This window comes from Callorhinchus milii, unplaced genomic scaffold, assembly GCF_018977255.1.
Source record: "Callorhinchus milii isolate IMCB2004 unplaced genomic scaffold, IMCB_Cmil_1.0 Scaffold25, whole genome shotgun sequence".
NCBI lineage: Eukaryota > Metazoa > Chordata > Chondrichthyes > Chimaeriformes > Callorhinchidae > Callorhinchus > Callorhinchus milii.
In genome coordinates this window covers 7,016,868-7,037,751 of record NW_024704766.1, presented here as the reverse complement: position 1 = coordinate 7,037,751, position 20,884 = coordinate 7,016,868, and the positions used below count along the sequence as shown (strand labels likewise).

General features: G+C 47.7%; 1 protein-coding gene and 1 non-coding gene across 2 annotated transcripts in view; both read left to right on the top strand.

The window, feature by feature from the left end:
• pcsk7 (proprotein convertase subtilisin/kexin type 7) overlaps nucleotides 1–20,884 on the top strand; it is a 56,093-nt gene that overhangs the window by 10,825 nt on the left and 24,384 nt on the right. Inside the window, exons 5-8 of the mRNA XM_042343888.1 lie at nucleotides 1,541–1,631; nucleotides 4,493–4,547; nucleotides 7,500–7,638; nucleotides 7,874–7,974. Coding sequence (XP_042199822.1) covers nucleotides 1,541–1,631; nucleotides 4,493–4,547; nucleotides 7,500–7,638; nucleotides 7,874–7,974 — 386 coding nt within the window. The remainder of the gene's footprint in view (nucleotides 1–1,540; nucleotides 1,632–4,492; nucleotides 4,548–7,499; nucleotides 7,639–7,873; nucleotides 7,975–20,884) is intronic.
• trnas-cga lies at nucleotides 8,748–8,819 on the top strand. Its single transcript has one exon. It is a non-coding gene; the product is annotated as a tRNA-Ser (tRNA).

The following is a 20,884-nucleotide window of genomic DNA, read 5'->3' as shown; positions in this document are numbered from 1 at the left end:
TTCCTCCCTTTCCTCCTTCAAGGCCGGTCTCAAGACCTTGCTCTTTGACCTTCAGCCTTCAGCTCCCCTCTCGACTCTCTACCCCCTCCTCGCTCCCTCCCTTCCCTCCCCTCACCCTGACCATTTCCCCCCTGATCGGGTACCTACCCAACTGTCCAGCGCCTTGGGACGTCCTCCCGACGTGAAAGGCGCTCTATAAATGCAATCTTGTTGTTGTTGTTATTGTTGTTGCTGTTTATCCAGCAGTAAGTAGTTAGTTGGTTGTTAGTCAATTGGCGGATCGCTTTTCCGGGGGCAATAATCCCTTAAAAAAATGCGAAATGTACAGCACCTAAACAGGCCACTCGGCCCAGCCACTCCGTGTAGTGTTTATACTCCACACAAGTTTCCATCCAGCTGCTTACTCCCTCCCATATCATCGTATTCCCCTCTCACTCACATGTGTGTCTCACTTCCTCTTAAATGCAAATCCACCATCTGATTCAACCGCACTGTGTGGGCGGGGGCCTGGGTGGGTGTGGGTGGGTGTGGGTGTGTGGGTGGATGGGTGTGTGTGTGTAGGTGTGTGTGAGGGAATCTCTCTGGAGTCACCAGACCTCATTCCCAAGGGTGCAATATGATGTGTCAGCCCGGCTCATGCTCTCGGCTCTGATTCAGAGGATCGTGGGTTCAAGCCCCGATGTCAGGACTTGGCAAGTGGGAGACGTAGGAATTCAGGACTGGAAAGAGATCCTTCAGCGATTACAGCATGAAATTACAATAAAACGTGCGGAAGTCTCTTTGATCAATCATATATCGGCCTAAGTCGTACCCACACCTGAGCCCTATTCAGTTTCCTACCCAAAACCACTTTGTACGAGTCGAAATTTCCAAAACAAATCATCTCCTAACTCTTAACGTCACTCATGCATTTACTGGCTGCGCATTGAAGTACATGTACACAGTGTGGATTATAGATGAATTTGTTTTTTTTTACAATTCGTGCATCATTTTTTGCCTTAAGTCATATTAAATGTCGGGAGTCCGACTGAAATGAGTTTTATTATAGTGGAGATTTAGGCAAAATAGTTGTCGTAACACCATGTGTCCAGGAGTCGGCACTGCACACCATAAATATAACATATAGTACTAATAATAATTAAGATATGTGTATATATAGAGGGCCTTGAGTTGCTGAGTGCCTTAAACTGGCATTTAACTGTTGCACTATCTGTTCCCATCAAAACTGTTCCCATCTTCGGGGAAGTGATTTTCTCCGAGGGGTTTGGGTTTTGTACCGAAGGAAAGGAAGTTCGTGGGAGGCAGCGAATCCCACAGACAGTTACTTTGAAAGAATAAGTTGGCGTACATCATCATCATCATCATCAACAACAACAACAATAACTTGCATCCATATAGCCCCCTTCCCGCAGGATAGCGCCCCTGAGCGCTTTGCAAGACTTTGCAGTATAGGGACTCGTGCAGTGAAGCTGTTTTAATCTTAACGCAAGTCCGAGGAGCGGGTGTCGGAGTAACCAAACTGTCTCGTCTTGTTACACAGGTATCCGGGTGTTGGATGGGCCCCTGACTGACAGTATGGAGGCCATCGCATTTAACAAACATTACCAGATCAATGACATTTACAGCTGCAGGTGAGTCAGTGAGGGGGGGGGCTCAGTGAGGGGGGGCTCAGTGAGGGGGGGCTCAGGGAGGGGTGGGGGGTGCTCAGTGAGGGGGGGGGCTCAGTGAAGGGGGGTCTCAGTGAAGGGGGGGCTGAGTGAGGGGGGGGCTGAGTGTGGGGGGAGGGCTGAGTGTGAGGGGGCTCAGTGAGGGGTGGGGGTCAGTGAGGGGTGGGGGTCGGTGAGGGTGGTGGGGGGGTGGGTCAGTGAGTGAGTACTGGTTGACTGGTTGTGTGGACAGGAGCTGATCTCCGCAGTCGAGATCTCTGCGTTTCAGAAAATATCTGAAAGGTTGTGTTGTCCCCCGGGGAGTGGGGGAGTGTGGGGTGGGGTGGGGGGGGGTGTGGGGGGGGGGTCGAGCAGAGTTGACAAGCAGCGGGAAAGCTAAACCAAAAAAATTGAGTTCATGTTCGGAGATTGGTAGATTGGTTTAACGGAGAGAGAGAGGGAGAGAGATATACAGAGACACACACCACCCCTCCCTCCCTCTCTCCCTCCCTCCCTCTGTCCCTCCCTCTCTCCCTCCCTCTCTCCCGTTTTACATATAAATTTTGCAGCAAATTGTGTTTTCAATTTGACTTGCTTTGTAAATTCAATAATAATTTGGTCACTCAACCCACGGCTGTGTGTGGGACGCTGTTGTGCGCAATTGGCTGCCGCGTTTCTCTCACAAAATACAGTCGATTCACTTTACAGTGTATCCTGTGAAGCGCTTTGAGACGTCTCGAAGACGTGATGAGGCGCTGTATCAAATGCCAGGATTATTATTATTATTATAAATTTTCTGATCATAATTGAGGAATTTGCGGATTCCATTCCAACGCACGGGAATATTCCCACGTGCGGGTGGGAGGCGGGGAATTCTCAGTTTGATTCGGAGACTCTTAAGCACAGCAACAGGTTTCCACGCGTGTCAGACAACCTCAGCTGACCTTCAAATGTATATCGTGGAAATCGTGGTGTGGAAACACATTGCATGTTATACTTCTCAGTTGCTGCAGTGAGTGGCTTTTTTTTCCCCAGTTTAAGCCAAGTTCATAAGTTTTGCAATGCGATTACCAACCTTCTCCCCTGCGGTTACTGTGGATCAGTTCCTGGTCCCAGGCTGTTGCTTTGTGCCCCAACCAGGGATATCCTTGGGTCGGAATATAAGTTGACGCAAGTTTTTCCTGTGCTTTATATTTTCCACATTAATGTTCTTTCGCTTTCTGTGACCCTCATAAAACCATTGAATTTTCTACAATGGGACGTGGCCTTGAAATTCAAACTGGCTTCCGTTCTGGCCTAACGGCGGAGTATATTGTATAGTTCCTGTAGCTGTAGCTCAGTGGTTAGAGCACTCGCCTCGCAAGCGAGAGGACCCAGGTTCCATTCCCGGGCAGGACGAAACCTTTGGCAAGTTTCCTTACTCCGCATACACACCTCTGTTTACCCAGCAGTAAGTAGGAGCTCGGTTGTTAGTTGCTTTCCGGGGATAACAATTCATTCAATAAATAATAATGGTCACTTAATCCACTATTTACTGTTTGTGGGACGCTGCTGTGTGCAATTGGCTGCCGCGTTTCGCCCATAATATTCGGTCAATCTACTTTACAGTATATCCCGTGAAGCGCTTTTAGACATCTCAACGATGTGATAAGGCTGTATTAAATGCAAGGATTATTATTATAGACCGTGGCGATGTGTGGTGTTACATCAGTACTTCTCTGGCGCCTATTCGTATCTGTCCAAGACTGTGAAGTTACTGCTGGAAACTTGTCTGGGAATTTGAGCTCATAGTCCAGGCTGACATTCTGGTGCAGTCCTGGGGGTGAGAAAAAGGGAGGGGAATGCCGCATTGTCGAGGTGCTGTCCTTCAGATGCGATGTTGTCCCTTCTGTGTCTGTTCAGGTGGCCGTTAAAAGAGAGCTTCCTTCCTCTTCGAAGAGAGATCTTCCTCTTCTCAATATGTGTTTAAATTGTCTGTTTGTCTCCTGGCTGTTTGTGAGACGTTGCTGTGTGCAAATTGGCTGCCACGTTTGTCCATAGATTAATCAGATTAATTCCGAAGATTTATTCCATTCCAGGCGAGATGAAATTTCCATGTGTTTCGATGGTTTATAGATGTTTGGATACTATTAAGTGCGGTGGTGGGTTTCCGCATGTGTCAGACACTCGGCTGGCCAAACAAATCCACACAAGGGATAATTACCGTCATTATACAAAGCTCCGTCGCTGAGGCCAGCCCTTCCCTGTTAGTGATACAATCTTTTGGCCAGCCCCATTGACGCACGCAGTGTCGAAGACTGAAATGTTCCATTGTAAAACCTCCTGAGATCAGGCACTTGTTCGCCCAGTGTTGGACCGAGAGGGAGGAGCTCCTCATTTATGGTTTTCGTTTTCAGAAGACTGATTGCAATCTGTCTCGCCTCAGATAACCCGTCCGTTTCGATCCGCTGTATTTGTTCAACGCTATGATAATTCTTGCATTTGACAAAACTTCTCAAAGTGCTTTGTGGCAGGTTGTTGCTAAGTTTAGTGACTGTGCATTTGTAGGCAAAGGGTGGGGGAGTCAGGTTGACACAACCAGCAGGCCGTGAAGGGTGAATAATAAAAATTAATAATAATTTGGTTGCTCAATCCATGACTGTGGGACGCTGCTGTATGCATTTTGCTGCCGTGTTTCACCCACAAAATATACAGTCAATTCATTTTACAGTGTATCCTGTGAAGCGCTTTGGGACGTCCTCCCGACGTGATAAGGCGCTGTATCAAATGCGAGGATTATTATTATCAGATTATTATTATAATAATGTTCACCCATTGTGAGTTTCACATTCTCTTTCTCTCCGTAGCTGGGGTCCCGACGATGATGGCAAAACAGTGGACGGTCCCCATCCCCTGGGGAAGGTAAGGAGACCTGGTGAAGGAAAGGGTGGCGGAGGCAAGAGAGTGGGTGGGGAATTGCTGAACAGCTGTAAAAATCCAGCCCAAAATGGGAACAAATCTGGATTCCGTCTCTATAATTGGATTTAATGGGTGAAACGAGTGGTTTGCCAAACCCGTTGTAAGCTTAATGGCATTTTCCGATCTGGCCGCGAGAGAGTTTGGGATCGCCCCGGTGTTGGGGGGAGGGGGCGGGGTTTGGTGGGGGAGGTGTACGAGGCCTGGGATCAAATGGGATTTAGGAGCGAGCAATCTAATCTAATCCAGGAACAGCGATGGGAACCAGGACACTGGAAATCATTTAACAAACGTCTCCGTGCTGTAACATGACAGCAGTGGGGTTGCTGTTCTTCAGGGAATGTGTTGGGATTGGGTTGAAATCCTAGGTGACGGGGGACAAGGACTATCTAAAATCTATCCACAGTCGCCTGTTTAAGGGGAGCTGGAAGGGGAAATCCCTGAGCCCTGAGGAGGAACACCGCCAGTTCTCTGAGTAACCCCAACACACGGCACTCAAGGTCCCCTCTTGCCCCTCTCCCAACAACAACAACAGCTCACATTTACACAGCGCCCCTCACTCACGCAGGATAGAGTCCCAGAGCGCTTGACAGTGGGGGAGCACAACTCCGAGCTGGGGGGAGGGAGGGGTGAAAGTGGGCACAGTCGAAGAGGAAGGTCTTCAGGCACGACCTGAAAATGGGGAAGAGGCAAGGCAGAGGGATAGAGGTTTTGGATGCAATGGCTCACCTGTCTTAAAGGGGATCGACCCTTTAATTGAGTGTTACTCAACCCCCTCCCCACCAAAGAATATTTTCACTCCCCACCTGCAGTTGAAATTCCTTCCTCACTTGCACGTACGTCTCTGGATAAGATTCCCCCAATCAATTCGAGGCAGATGTGTGGGCACAAGTCTGCCTCCAGGTGGCACTGAAGGCCTAAAGGTGTTGTATCAAATAATAATAATTAACAATAATAATCCTTATTTTTGACCCAGCGCCATATCACGTGGTTGAGACGTTTCAGAGCGCTTCACAGAATACACTGTAAAGTGGAGTGACTGTGTATTTTGTGGGCAAAACGAGCAGCCAATTGCCCAGAGAGAGAGAGAGATGTCCAGGTTGGGAAAGACCCAAACATATTATTAAAAAATTCTGTGTTAGGTATCCTTTAGCTACAGATAATCTCTTCGGACACGCTATTTACAAACTAGTATCTGAAGCTCCCGCTTGGCACTGGGAGCAGTGTCTCGCCTCTGCATCAGGAGTTTGGAGGTTCAAGTCCCCACATCGGGAACTCATAACCTAAGCTGCCGCTCCAATGCGGTGCTGGGGAGGTGGGGGTTGTTGGATCGTCAGAGGTGCCGTCCTTCGGATGAGACGGTAAGCCGAGGTCCCGTCTATAATAATAATAATAATAATAATAATCCTTGCATTTGATATAGCTCTTTTCACGTCGCGAGGACGTCCCAAAGCGCTTCACAGAACACACTGTAAAGTGAATTGACTGTATATTTGTGGGCGAACGCGGCAGCCAATTGCGCACAGCAATGTCCCACAAACAGTCGTAGATTGAAAATGACCAATTTATTATTGTTTTGTTTTGGAGGGTTATTATTAGGCTCTGTGTGGAGTAAGGAAACTTGCCCAAGGTTTCGCCCTCTGCCTGGAATTGAACTCAGGTCTCTCACTTGCAAAGCGAGTGCTCTAACCACTGAGCTACAGGACTCCACAACCTGTTCAACAACAACAACTTGCATTTATACAGTGCCTTTTGCGTGGGGTAGTGTCCGGGAGCCACCTGTTTAGGGGGACATTAAAAATCTCGGACGCTATTTGTGCAATTGGCTTCTCTCTCTCTCTCTCTCTCTCACTCTCTCTTGGCGTCCTGGACAACAATTCCCCCAAATAAAATTGGTCACTCACCCGACGGCTGTTTGGGGGGACGCTGCTGAGCGCAGAACTGGTTGCTGCGTCTGCCTGCAAATACACAGTCACTCCATTTCACAGTAAATCCCATGAAGCGCTTTTGAGACGTCCTCCCGACGTGGCCATCACAAGCTGAGGCAGGGTTGGCTTATCAGGAATATAGGGTAATAAACGACAAACTACATGTGGTAGTTTGATGCGATGAAGTGCTGAATCAAATACAAGAGTTATATTATCAATAATATCAAATGGGCAGAAAGTGAGATTAATATTTGTGTGTGATGTTTGCGAAAGGAAACTGAGCTCAAAGTACGCAGTCCCTCCCTCCCCCCACTGCTCCCCGCCGCCCCCCACCAAGCCTTAATTGAAATGCAACTTCCTGTGGTTTGCGGTAATACCTTATGTGCAGGTTCAAGTTCCACGTCAGAATGTGAGCTGTGTGTGTCCAGGTTCTGCTTGGGGAGGGGAGTGGGGGGGGTGGGGCGGCGACGCAAGGTGGAAAACGTTTAAGACGAGGTTCCAGTCTCTGCCCGTTTTCAAGTCAACAACTCACATAGAGCTCATAGAGAGCGTGGGGTAGTGTCTCTGAGCTGACTCTTGTTAATATTCGGCCAGCGCCTTGGGGCAGCGTTTATCAGCCACAAAGGTCCCCCCCCCACACACTCTTCACCCCCCACCCCCTGCGCTTCCCACCTCACAAGGCATTCCCTGCACTGGAATATTTCTGACCTCAGTGGAATGTGCAAACTCTTTGGACAAAATATCCAAGGAAGAAATCATCTGTGGGCAGCATTTCAATGGGAGGAAACCCAAACCGAGAAGAATAGAGTAGAAAGCCCCAGCACAGACACGATGGGGGGAGAGAGAGAACAGGGGAATGGGGTTAGAGTAGAGAGCTCCAGTGTGGGGGAGCGAGCACCAGCACTGACAAGATGGGCCAAAATGGCCTCCGACGCGAGGTGTCTCTAACGTTCATCGTTCCCTGTGACAGGTGGCCCTGCAGCACGGGGTGATGGCTGGGCGAAGGGGCTTTGGGAGCATCTTCGTGGTCGCCAGCGGCAACGGAGGACAGTATGAGGACAACTGTAACTACGACGGTTACGCCAACTCCATCTACACCGTCACCATCGGTCAGTGCCCGAGATAGATTAATAACTGCGAGGGTTCTGATTGTTTCTCTTGCTGGGGGAGCTGTGTGTGGTTGAGATCTCACAAGTGGGGAAAGTGGGAAATTGGAATTGAAGGATTAGTTGAGGTACAGATCAGCCAAGATCTAATTAAATGGCAGAACAGGCTCGTGGGGCTGAATGGCCTCCTCGTGTTCCTATTTTCTTGACTGTTTCCCTGTCTGCGCCGTTTGCCCAGGAGCTGTGGACGAAGAGGGGCGGATGCCGTTCTACGCGGAGGAGTGCGCCTCCATGTTAGCCGTCACTTTCAGCAGCGGGGACAAGATGATGAGGAGCATCGTAAGTGCTGAGACCTGCCTTTCATCCTCCATCCCTCCGCGCTCGCCCCCTTCCTTCCCCATTTTCAGACCTTCCTCTTCGACCGTGCCTGCGGTCACCCGTGCTCCCCACTGTCAAGCGCTCTGGGACGCTACCCCACGTGAGGGGCGCTGTACAAATGCAAGTTGTTGTTCTTGTTTCCACACGTACTGAGGTAGGATGGGGGAAGGAGGAGAGTGGGGATGGTGCTGTGGAAATTCAGAAGGAGGCCATTTGTCCCATCGTTTCTGTCGCGTAGTGGTTAGAGCACTCGCCTTGCGAGAGAGGACCCGGTTTGATTCCCTGGGTGGAGTGAAACCTCAGGCAACTTTTCCTTACTCCACACACCTCCGTATACCTAGCAGTAAATTGGAACCTGGTTGTTAGTTAATTGGCAGATCGCTTTCTAGGAGTAATAATCCCTCTTAATCCCTCCCCCCACAAAAAAAATGTGGTCGCTCAATCCACTACTGTTTGTGTGGACACTGCTGTGCACAATTGGCTGCTGCAAAGTATCTAGTCAATTCACTTTACCTTGTATTCTGTGAAGCGTTTTGACAGTCTCAACAACGTGATTAGGTGCTGTATCAAATGCAAGGATTATTATTATTATTATTATTTATTAAATGCCGGCCTGAGTTTCTGACTCTCTGTGTTCGAGGAATGCAAGTAGATAGACATCATCTGAAAGCGAACTGCACTTTTGGAGAGGTTAAAGATCACGTGGATTTGGTGGGAGCTATGACAGCATGTGGAGTTCTGTAGCTCAGTGGTTAGAGCCCTCGCCTCGAAAGCGAGAGACCTGGGTTCGATTCACAGGAGGACGAAACGGGCAACTTCACATGTCTCTGTTTACTTAGCAGTAAGTAGGAACTTGGCTGTTAGTCGACTGGCGGATCGCTTTTCTGGGGTAATAGTTCCTTCAAAAAAAGTTAATAAACTGGTCACTCCATCCACAGTTGTTTGTGGGACGCCGCTGTGCGCAATTAGTTGCCGCATTTCGCCCACAAAATATACAGTCAATTCACTTTATAGTATAGCCTGTCAAATGCAAGGATTATTATTATTATTATAGTTCCCAGTTTCTTTGAACAAAGTCTGTTCCCTGTGCAACTCTGGCTGACTCACTTTGATAAAGGCCAAATGGGGGATTGGAACAACTGTGGCACAGACTGAGCTGTGTGTCTTATGTCAAAGCAGGCAAGATTGAGAAATATTTGGCGTCTAAAGGCATCTTGTTCCTTTAAGGTACCTACTGTGCGGGTTAGTTAAGTGCTGGGTTTCGTTTCTAACCCTCTATCTACAAACCAATCCCCTTCCTGTTTGTTACACGTGTGTGGCAGAGAAGTTCGAGAGGTTTACTGTGGACAGGAGAGAACTCTCTTTCCCTGTAGTGTGTGTGTGTGTCTCTCTCTCTCTCTCTCTCTGTAGTATGTGTGTGTGTCTCTCTCTCTCTGTAGTTTGTGCGTGTGTCTCTCTGTAGTCTGTGTGTGTGTGTGTGTGTGTGTGTCTCTCTCTCATACTTTTCTCTTACACACAAATTCCTCCCCTTCTCTATTCTGTAGGGTTTAAATATTCTGCTCACTTCTGGTCTGAAACCTAATCAGGTAAAAAGTTTTACGAACACTTCAACTAAATGTCTTTCAAAAAACTTACTAAAAAGCTTTCTGTGTTTACTAATAACTCAAAGAAAAGGTTAGCTCAGGAGCTGACAGTAAACTGCTTTGAACCACCAACTAATGGCCCTCAATCGGAGTCTATTTGATTTTGATGCAGCTGATTAAACACAGTCTGGCGATCTTTCATTTTAACGCTGTACAAACGGCTTTCACTTCGCTTGTCCCTCTCAAATTCAGTCTCAAATTCAATCCCGCACTGTCTTGCGCGGTGTTCCTCAGGGCTCTCCTCGGTCCTCTCCTCTACATGCTCCCCCTTGGGACATCATCTGCAGACATTAAAGGGGTAAATTTCCACATGGATGTGGATGACACCCAACTATCTCTCTGCCTCCATTCTCGATTTCAGGAACTGACATCCTGACAGACTGTGTGTCTGTCCTCAAGTCCTGGATGAGAGCCAACTTTCTACAGCTGAATGTCAGCAAGACCGAGGCTCTCCTGATTGGCTCGCTCGCTCCAGCGCCTTGTTGTCGTTGTTGTTGTTTTCTGCCAGACTGGTTTTTGATACACTTGTAAACCACTAGCATTTACAATGAAAACCTGCGCGCAATGTTGCTCAACGTTTCACAGCCACTGTCTTCTCCAGGTAGACAGTCCACTTGGTGTCACTGGAGCTTAACATGATAGAAATCAGCCTGGCTCAACAGGTAGAACTTGTAAGGGTACATACACCTGTGTGATGGATCGAGAACCCTTACATAGCGAGAGGAACCAGGTTTGATTCCCAGAGCAGCACAAAACCTTAGGCGTTGGCCAAGTTTCCTTACTCCACACGCCTGTTTACCGAGCAGTAAGTAGGGACCCGGTTGCTAGTTGATTGGCGGATTGTCTTTTGGGGGTAAGAATCCCTCAAACAAAAATTAGTTTGTCAGACTGTTAATGGGACTCTGCTGTGTGCTGGGTTTCGCCCAGAAAATACACAGTCACTACACTTTACAGTAGAGCCTGTGAAGCACGTCTCAGCGACGTTATAAGGCGCTGTATCAAATGCAAGGATTATGATATTGATATTATTGTTATTAAGAGGAACTCCTTTATTCTCTGTGCCAACCCTAAACCCACACCGGTTGTTGCCCCAGAATCCCTTTTTATACCTCCTGGTCGTCTTTCATTGGTTCTCTTGTTTGATGAGTTAGAAGACTGTGGGTTCGAGCCCCCACATCGGAGACTTTGAACTCACAGTCCAGACTGAGACTCCAATGCAATCAGAAACTGAGCTCTATTGTTTTGTTCGCTCTCTCAGTCAGAAATGCTCCCTCTAATATAGTTCCTAACCAGGACACTGTCCATAATATTACGCCAGGATGGATACAGAACTGGCTGAGAGACAGAGAGCAGAGAGCGGTGGTGAACGGCTGTTTTTCTGACTGGAGGGAAGTGCAGTGGTGACCCACAGGGGTCGGTATTGGGGCCACTGCTGTTTGTGATCTATATAAATGACCTGGACTTGGGTATAGGGAGGACAATTTCCAAGTTTGCCAATGATACTAAGTTAGGAAAAGTAGTAAACAGTGAGGAGGACAGTAGCAGACGGCAAGAGGACATAGACAGACTGGTAACACGGGCAGACACGGGGCAGATGAAGTTTAATGTGGAGAAATGCAAAGTGATGGAGTTTGTGAGGAAGAATGAGGAGAGGCAATATACGCTGATGGGACAATCTTACAGGGGGCAAAGAAACAGAGAGACCTGGGGGTCATATAGTAAACCTTTGAAGGTGGCCGGACAGGGATACAGCTGTTAAAAAAGCATCCGGGATACGAGGCTTTATAAATAGGGCATAGAATACACAAGTCAGGAAGTTCTGATGAACCTTTATATAAAACACTGGTTAGGCCTCAGCGAGAGACTGGGTTCAGTTCTGGGCCCCACACTTTAGGAAGGATGTCAAGGCACTGGAGAAGGTGCAAAGGAGATTGACCAGAATGGTACCAGGAATGAGGGACTTCAGTTATCAGGAGAGGTGAGAGAAGCTCAGATTATTCTCCTTGGAGCAGAGAAGGTTAAGAGGAGATTTAATAGAAGTTTTCAAAATTATGAGGGGATTCGATAGGGTGGAGAAGGGTAAACTATTTCCGCTGGCGGGTGGGTCGGTAACCCAAGGGCACCGATTTAAAATAGTTGTTAAAAGAAACTGAGGGGAGGGGAGGAGAAATGTTTTCACACAGCGATTTTTTGGGATCTGAAATGTATTGCCTGAAAGGCTGGTGGGAACCGATTTAATAACAACTTTTAAGAGAGAAGTAGATAGATATTTGTGGAGGACAAGTTGGCCGGGCTATGGGGAGAGCGCGGGGGAGTGGGGTTGATCAGGGCTATGGGGAGAGAGCGGGGGAGTGGGGTTGATCAGGGCTATGGGGAGAGCGGGGGATTGGGGTTGATCAGGGCTATGGGGAGAGCGCGGGGGAGTGGGGTTGATCAGGGCTATGGGGAGAGCGGGGGATTGGGGTTGATCAGGGCTATGGGGAGAGCGCGGGGGAGTGGGGTTGATCAGGGCTATGGGGAGACAGTGGGGGAGTGGGGTTGATCAGGGCTATGGGGAGAAAGCGGGGGAGTGGGGTTGATCAGGTCTATGGGGAGAGAGCGGGGGAGTGGGGTTGATCAGGGCTATGGGGAGAGAGCGGGGGAGTGGGGTTGATTTGGAAGCTCTTTTCAAAGAGCAGTACAGACATGATCGGCCGAATGGCCTCCTTCTGTGCTGTATAATTCTATGTTTCTGCGATTCTATGATATAATAATATTTATATATTTGCATTTGGTACAACACCTTTCACGTTGGGAGGATATGTCAAAGTGCTTCACGGGATTTATTGTAACGTGGAGTGACTGTATTTGTAGGCCAGCCAACTCAAGCGCAAACACTTGACTTATTTTATCTGGGGACTTGTTAACCAGGGACACAGAGAGAGAAAAACTCCCTTCTCTCTACCGATAGTGACCCTGGATTTTTTTAAGATCCACCTAAGACAATCTCGCTTAAACATCTCAGCCGAAGGACAGGATCTCCGACAATGCAGCGTATTATTGTATTGCAGTGTCAGCTCAGACGTGAAGGCTTGAACCCACACAACCTTCTGACTCAGGGGTCTGCTGACTGAGCCAGGCTGACACCGAAATTACTGCAGTTAAAGTAAACCCAGGTTAACGCGAAGGGTTGTCACAGAAACTCCTCTCAAAGTCCGTCGCTGATTGTATCCGGAACCCATCACTGCGTTACAATCCGTTGATCAAAATGTGAAATATTTTTAAAATAAGCATTATAGCAGAACGAACACCAGTCACAAAAAAACTCCTAATTCGAGACAGGATTGTGTTTCGTTCCAAGTGGAAGCAATATCTCCAGTCTGGGTGCCTTAGTACTTGGTGTGACTGGCATTTCTCCTGACCACAGCATTGGATTTTTTTCAATGGGATAAAACGTCGAGAGAATAAAATCTCTTTCCCGGGGAAATGAGTTTAACAGGAAAATGGTTCAATTTACAACCCTGGTTTCCTGAGAGTTTTGAACCGGTTTGGAAATCTCTCTGTCTGTTTAGTTTTGTTTAGCTGGGCTGTTTCTTGCCCTGGGTTATATTGGAGTTGTATTTTTCTTCTTTTAAAATGCGCGTTTCATCCTTTTCATACGAAGCCGAGTCTTGAGACAGATAGACGGCTGCTCCGAACCGTGGTGGGGTGGGGGGGGGGGTGTGGGTGACGGGTGGGGAGGGGGATATCCGTCTCCCAAACCATGTTCTGTTTCCCTTTGAGCCCTGTCTGCCTGTCCAGGTGGACATTAAAAGATCCCCCAGGGCTATAGGAAAAGGGACGGAGTTTCTCCCAGTATCCTGGCCTACAGTCCCGGCCGTTTCTGGGTTGTTGCTGCACATAAATTTGGTAAGCGCTTTCGCCTACAAAATACAAGGACCCTACACTTTGCGGTAAATACGATAAAGTGCCTTGTGACATGGAAAAGTGTGTTTCTCTCTCTCTCCTGTAAAGTGACTGTGTATTCTGTGAGCAAAATGCAGCAGCCAGTTTGCACACAGCAACGACCCACAAACAGCCGTGGAGTGAGTGAGCGACCGATTTTATTTGGCAGATTGTTGGCCAGAACACCGAGAGAGAGAGAGAGAGAGAGAGAGAGAGAGAAACTCTCTTCTCTCTTCAAATAGTGTCACGGGATCATTAGCGTCCACCTGAACAGACACAGACGGGACCTCAGTTTAACGTCTCATCCGAAGGACAGTATCTCCGACAATGTAACACCCCTCCAGCGCTGCATTGGAAAGTCAGCTTAGACTGTGTGATCCCAGGTCCCGATGTGGGGGCTTGAACCACAACCTTCTGACTCAGAGGCGAGAGAGAGAGCGCTACCCACTGAGCCGGGCTGACGCAAGTTGATTCGAGAATTTTCTTCAATTCCACACAATCCTAACTTTAAGCCATGAAAGATTTATAGTCTTTTTTTGGCAGTACAGTGTTATTGCTGTTATGGTTGCTTTTTTATTTAAGTGTCTCTCTTCTTTCTTCTCCACCTCCCCCCCCCTCCCTGCATGTCAGCGCCCCCTTCCTAATTCCCAGGTGATTACTCGCTCAGCACAGGGAGAGGAAATCTTCCCCTTTTAAACTTTAAAGAAAATGGGAAGAAATAAAAATGTGGACCCCCCCAAAAAAAATCAAAATGCTTTGATAAAGTTTGCCTGTTTCTAACCAGGTTGCATCCTCGCGTTTAAAGATTTAACAACCTCTTTCTCTCCCCTCGGATTGATTCTAATGGAGCCTTTTAAACGAATGCTCCTTTCTATTTTTGTGGCATTTTAATTGCATTTTCTATGCACTTTTATGAACGCATGACAGCAGATTACAAGTTTCTGGTCCCACATGCCTTTCATACCTCTGGGTCAGTCTGTACCTGACCCATTTCAAAAGGGTCGGAACAAACCCAGGAGTTGAGAATGCAGAGAGAGAGAGAGAGAGAGGAGAGAGAGAAAAGTAGACTTGCTATTTTTACTACGTTCAGGATTGCAGTAACTTGAATTGTTTGCATAACTTGACAATCTCGGACCCACTATTATTCCCTGCATGGGAAAACCGTGTATTGTTTCCCCAGCGGTTTGTAACTGGAATCCGTTTATTCCACATAAAGACACTTTTTTAAAAAAGTATTATTAATAGAACAGCCTGCTAACATTGTGGAGTGCAGTAGCATAGTGGTTAGCGTGCCTGCCTCACAAGCAGGTTCGAATCCTGGGCGGGGGGAAACCTTAGGCAAGTCTCCTTACTCCACACATACGCCTCTGTTTGCCCAGCAGTCAGTAGGAACCCGGTTGTTAGTCAATTGACGGATCGCTTTCCGGGTTGATAGTCCCTTGAAGAAAATGTGATCACTCAATCCTTCAGTGTTTCCAGGACTCTCCCACAAAATACAGAGTCACTCCACTTTACAGTATATTCTCTGAAGCGCTTTGAAACGTCTCAATGGAGTGACTGAATCAATGTGAATGGAACCCATCGGTGTATAAGATCAAGAACCTATTCCTGTGGACTTGCTACAGCGAGATATAGATCATACCCATCTCCGTGCTTTATACACAGAGAGGCTAAGCTAATCTTAAACTGCATTGCTGGAGGGTTTGAGGCCTGAATGTTGTACTTTTAAGGCACAGACAGCGATGGCTCGAAGAGCAATCCGTCACCGGTGTGCAGAAGCGAGTTGTGTATAATCTATCCAGTGACACTCTCTGTGTTTTCCTTGTACTTCATTCCTGCCTGCCGGGCAGTGCTGCTCAGATACGCTTTACGACTCTGGTTAGTATTAAGACTTTAAAGGTTAATGGTGAGAAGGATTTGAAATGCCGACCTTTTCAAAGCTGACGGATGTCTCCCGCGCTCCGGGACGGAGAGATCAATAACTCCTCTGCTGCTTGTTTGTATGTAAGGCTTTGTGATCCGTGAAATGACCCAGAATATCACAACGTGGAAACAGACCGTTCAGCCCAACCAGTCCCCATACTCTCTTCCCCATTATTCACCTTATCGGGGAAGGTCACTGGACTTTTGTTGCAAACGCATCTAAAGCAATACAGATAACTCAGCCCTGGCTTAATTTGTCACTGCCACTGAAGTACATCATCATGCTGTCAATATCCCGTCTGCGTTTATCTGGGTATCTATACACACGTCTGACTCACCACCAACAACAACCTGCATTTACACAGCACCACTCACGCAGGGCAGCGTCCCAGAGCGCTTGACAGTGGAGGAGCACGCCTCTGAGCCAGGGGGAGGCAGGAGGTGACTGTAGGCACGGTCGAAGAGGAAGGTCTTCAGGCGCGATGTAAAGATGGAGAAGGAGAGGGCAAAGCTGATTGAGGGAGTGTGTTCCAGAGTTTCAGGGCGTAGTGGCTGAAAGTGCGGCCGCCAATGGTGGAACAGAGGGTACGAAGGACATGCAGGAGGCCGGTGCCAGTCGAACGGAGGCAGCGGGTAGTGGGTTGGGGAATAAGCAGGTAGGGAGGTGCCAGGGCGTGAAGGGATTTGAAGATGAGTGAGAGGAGCTTGATAACTCGTTGTTGAGCCCTTTTCCCATTGAACAGCAAGTTATGAGGAGTTTACTGCGTTAGGAGGAGCGTGCACAATGGCAGGGGGGCGGTCAGGTGTTGAGCCAGGGAGAAAGAGGGAAAAGGAGGTGACTACAGGTGTCAAACAGATGGGTTTTAAGGCTGTGGGGATGATTCTCACACAAATAGTAGTGGATATCTGGAACGCTCTCCCCCAGAAGGCTGTGGATAATAATAATAATAATAATAATCCTTGCATTTGATATAGCGCTTTTCACGTCGGGAGGATGTCCCAAAGCGCTTCACAGAATATACCGTAAAGTGAATTGACTATATTTGTGGGTGAACGCGGCAGCCAATTGCGCACAGCAATGTCCCACAAACAGTCATAGATTGAAAATGACCAATTTATTATTGTTTGCTCGAACCACTGAGATGGATAGATTTTAGTTAGGTCAAGGTATCAAGGGATATGGGGTAAAGGCAGATAACAGGAGTTGAGATCAGCCATGATGTAACAGAATGGCAGAACAGGCTTGAGGGGCTGAATGGCCTCCTCCCGTTCCTATGTCCAGCTAACAGCAAAGCAAACGAGTTGGATGTTGCTCACAGCAACCCTTGTTGGCTGGCTCCCTGGTTACAGAATCCTTATCCAGTCCAAACAAGGCTGCTTGGCTGCTTGGGAGAGCCTGGCAGCAGTCAGTGCTAATTGTTCCCACAGCCTTGTCATGTATGTTTATAAATTTACACCGTGTGCAATCTGCAGGGTTGCCAGTTTGGTTTCGGAGCTCTGCGGAGCATCTGTCAACAGCTGTTTTATTCTCCTTTCTCCCTACCACCTCCTCTTTCTCTCATCCCCCCCCCACCCCCCACCCATTCTTGGTATTCAAGCAATTGTTCCTTTTTTTGTTGCACACAAATGAAACAAAAAGGTCAAAAATGCTGAGATTAATGGAGGTGTGGGCTGGACATTGTGGAGATCTCACACTCTCTCTCGCTGTCTGATCCCTCTTCAAAACCAGTCCTGTCTGAGTTTGAGAGGCCTTTAAATGTAGAGTCCTGTAGCTCAGTGGTTAGAGCACTCGCCCCGCAAGTGAGAGGACCCGGGTTCGATTCCCAGGTCGGGCGAACCCTTAAGCAAGTTCTTTACTCCACACACCTGTTTACTGAGCAGTAAATAGGAACCTGGTTGTTAGTCGATTGGCGGATTGCTTTCTGGGGGTAGTAATCCCTCTCGCAAAAACATAACATAATTTGGCCACTTAATCCACGGCTGTTTGTGGGATGCTGCTGTGCGCAATTGGATGCTGCATTTCACACACAAAGTACACAGTATATTCCATGAAGCGCTTTGAGATGTCTCAATGATGTGATAAGACCCTATATCAAAGGTGGGGATTCTTATAAATCGCCTGTCAGTCACCACCCTTGACGCTGACTGTTTGGCGTTGGGGAGCGAACTTGGCTGCAAATTAGCTGCCGCCTTCGGCTAAAAAAAATTGTCCCTGCACTTGCCAGAAAAGTTGGGTGGCTCCGTGAGACGTATACAATGCAAGGATTATTGCGTCCAAAGATTTTTCAAGCTTCCTCCCTCTCTCTTTCCCTCTCTCTCTCTCTCTCCCTCTCCTCCGTCCCTCCTCTCTCTCCTCCCTCCCGCTCCCTTTCTCTCTCTCTCCCTCTCTCTCTCTCCTCCCTCCCTCCCTCTCTCCTCTCTCTCCTTCCTCCCTCCCTCCCTCCCTCTCTCTCTCCCTCTCTCTCTCGGCATGTCCCCCTCTGCCCCGTTACCGTTGGCACCCACCCAGCCCACTATTCTCTCCCGACAGTTTCCCGAAGGCAATGATTCATGTCAGGATATTGATTTTGGCGACTCTCCTCTAGTTGCCTTCCCCCTAAATCAACCTGTCATGGGATTGGCTCCGACTTTGGACCTCGCTTGAGCTCTGGGCTTCACCTTGGCTCAGTGGGTAGCACTCTCATCTCTGGATCTCAGAAAGTTGTGGGTTCAAGCCACCGCACATCGGGACTTGGAATCACGCAGTCTAAGCTGACATCCAATGCAGCGCTGGGGGTGGGGGGTGGGGGAGGTTGCATGTTGGAGGTGCCATCATTTGGATGACATGTTAACCCATCTGCCTGATCTGCTGTTGGTGGGACCATGCTGTGCGCAATTGGCTGCCCAGTTTCTCCTACAAAATACAATCAATCCTCCTGTGAAGATCTTTGAGAGGTCTCGATGACGTGATAAGGCCCTATATCAAACGCAAGGATTATTATTATTATTATATCAAACGCAAGGATTATTATTATCCTTGCTGCAGATAGAGGTGGGCGGGGGGAGGGAGAGCACTATACTTTCTGAGCCGCTGTCCTTCACACGAGACATTTACAAAGCGAGGTTCAAGTGGAGGTCAAAGATCCTATGGAAATATTCCAGCCAATAAATACTTCCAGTCTCCGTACACACACATGGACTCGAACGGGCTGGATGAACGATTCCAGCTGGAAAACTCATCCTCTGTTAAACACGGTGACATATTTTTGTTTGCGGTCGTTTCGTTTAAGCCACATACCAAAAACCACGGCGCCTCTCTCTGCTCCAGAACCTCTGCGCCAATAACACGAACGTGACATTCTTGTGCTATTCTATATAACTTTCCCGAGGTGGGGGAGAGGGGGTTGGAATGTTTTTCCTGCTAAATTCTATGCAGCAACTGAGATTTCAACCCTTTGGACATTAGTGCAAATATTTGCTTGGGACTTTCTCTCTGTTCCTTAGTCCAAGATTGATCAATCATTTTATTAAATGACATGCCAATTCCCCCTCCCCCCTCGCACCCCCACTCCACTCATCCCAGCTCCTGAACCCTTTAACTGCTCAATAATCATAATAATCCTTGCACTTGATACATTGCCTTTATCGCATGTCGAGATGCCTCAAAGCGCTTCACAAAATACACTATAAAGTAAATCGACTGTATATTTTGTGGGTGAAACGTGGCACTACATCAAATGCGAGGATTGTTATTGTTATTATTCCTTGTGATTCATGACTTGACGTTGGAGAGAGGGAGGGAGAGTTACAGGTTGTACAAATATTACCTATATTTACTGACTGCGTTCTGACCTCCTTGTAGTTTCTCTACGTTTGACTGGGCTGAAAAGTTAGTTGCGTACAGCAGTGTCCCAAACAGTTGTGGATTGAGGGATTATTACCCCAAGAAAGCGATCCGCCAATCGACTAAAATACACAGATTTCTACTTACCGCTGGATAAACATAGGCGTGTGTGGAGTAAGGAAACTTGCCTAAGGTTTTGCATCATAAGAATGTAAGAACTATCTTGAGGAAAGAAGACCAAGGCCCATCTAGTTTGCCTTCCACCCTGGCAGCTTAACATTTTTCAACAAGCTTAACAAGTTTGTAAAAGTCTTGAGATCTTCCATCTGTTAAGCTTTGGCTAAACACTTGTAATCTATCCTCCGCCCCAAAACATTCCGCAGTCTATTCCAAGCTTCAACTGGGACTCTGCGGCCATTTATTACTTTGATTTTACACAAACAAACAAGCAAAAAAGACCGAGACCGTAGCTGCAGAGAGCTGGAACTCATGTTTTCCTGGCCGGAAATTCAGTCGCTCGCTTCACGGCTGTTTCGCGGAATATCGCTGTGTCCAATTTAGCTGCCGTGATCGCCCACCGAAGGCACTGTGTATCGAATGCAAGGATTATTATTATTATCATTGATTATAATTGGAGTTGAGTTTTTAAGCTCGCTTTCAGATACAGGGTTTATCTCTTTAATAACATCGCAAATAATAAGGTGAGAGATCCGGTTCCGATTCTCGCTCAGGGCAAAACCTCAGGCAAGTTTCCTGACTCCACACCCCTCTGTTTACCAGCAGTGAGTAGGAACCCGGTTGCTAGTCAATTGACGGATCGGTTTCCGGGCGCAATAATGGCTTGAAAATAATAATAATTTGTTCATTCAATCCATGACTGTTTGTGGGGACGCTATCGCGTTTTGCCCGCAATATACACAGTCACTACACTTTACAGTATATTCTGTGAAGCACTTTGAGACTTCTTGAAGACGCTGTATCAAATGCAATGATTATTATGTTCTTGACCCTATCAATAGACCAGCTGAGTGCTGCGGTGGGGGGAGGGAGGGAAAGAGTGCAGAACGATTTGTACCGGTTGCCTGCATGAGCGCATGTCAAACTGCCCCTGATTCCTCCTCCCTCGGTGATGGTGTGGGGGGAGAGGGAGGTGTTGTCTGGATCAAAACTCCACTGCGAATGCTACCATCCCTCCCCCATATCTTTGGTGCTGAGTCAGAACATGCAACTGCAGCCTCCCTTCACCGCCCTTTGCTTGTTCATTAGTTGAGACTCTGTGAGGTTCGTTTCTGTGGTTTTTGAGGAATATCCGGGCGTGTGGCGACATGTTAAAGACTCTTGTCTGGAATTTCACACTGACTACAAATGGCTCGCGAGCCCAGGTGCCTTGGATCTGCTCATGACTGATAGGACCATTGTGTCACAAAACATCTCTTACACAGCAACATAGGAACAGGAGGAGGCCATTCAGCCCCTTGAGCTAGATCCTAACAATTCGCTACGTAAAAAAAAATCTCCTCGTCTCCCCTCTGGTTTTTTTTTGCCAATTATCTTAAAT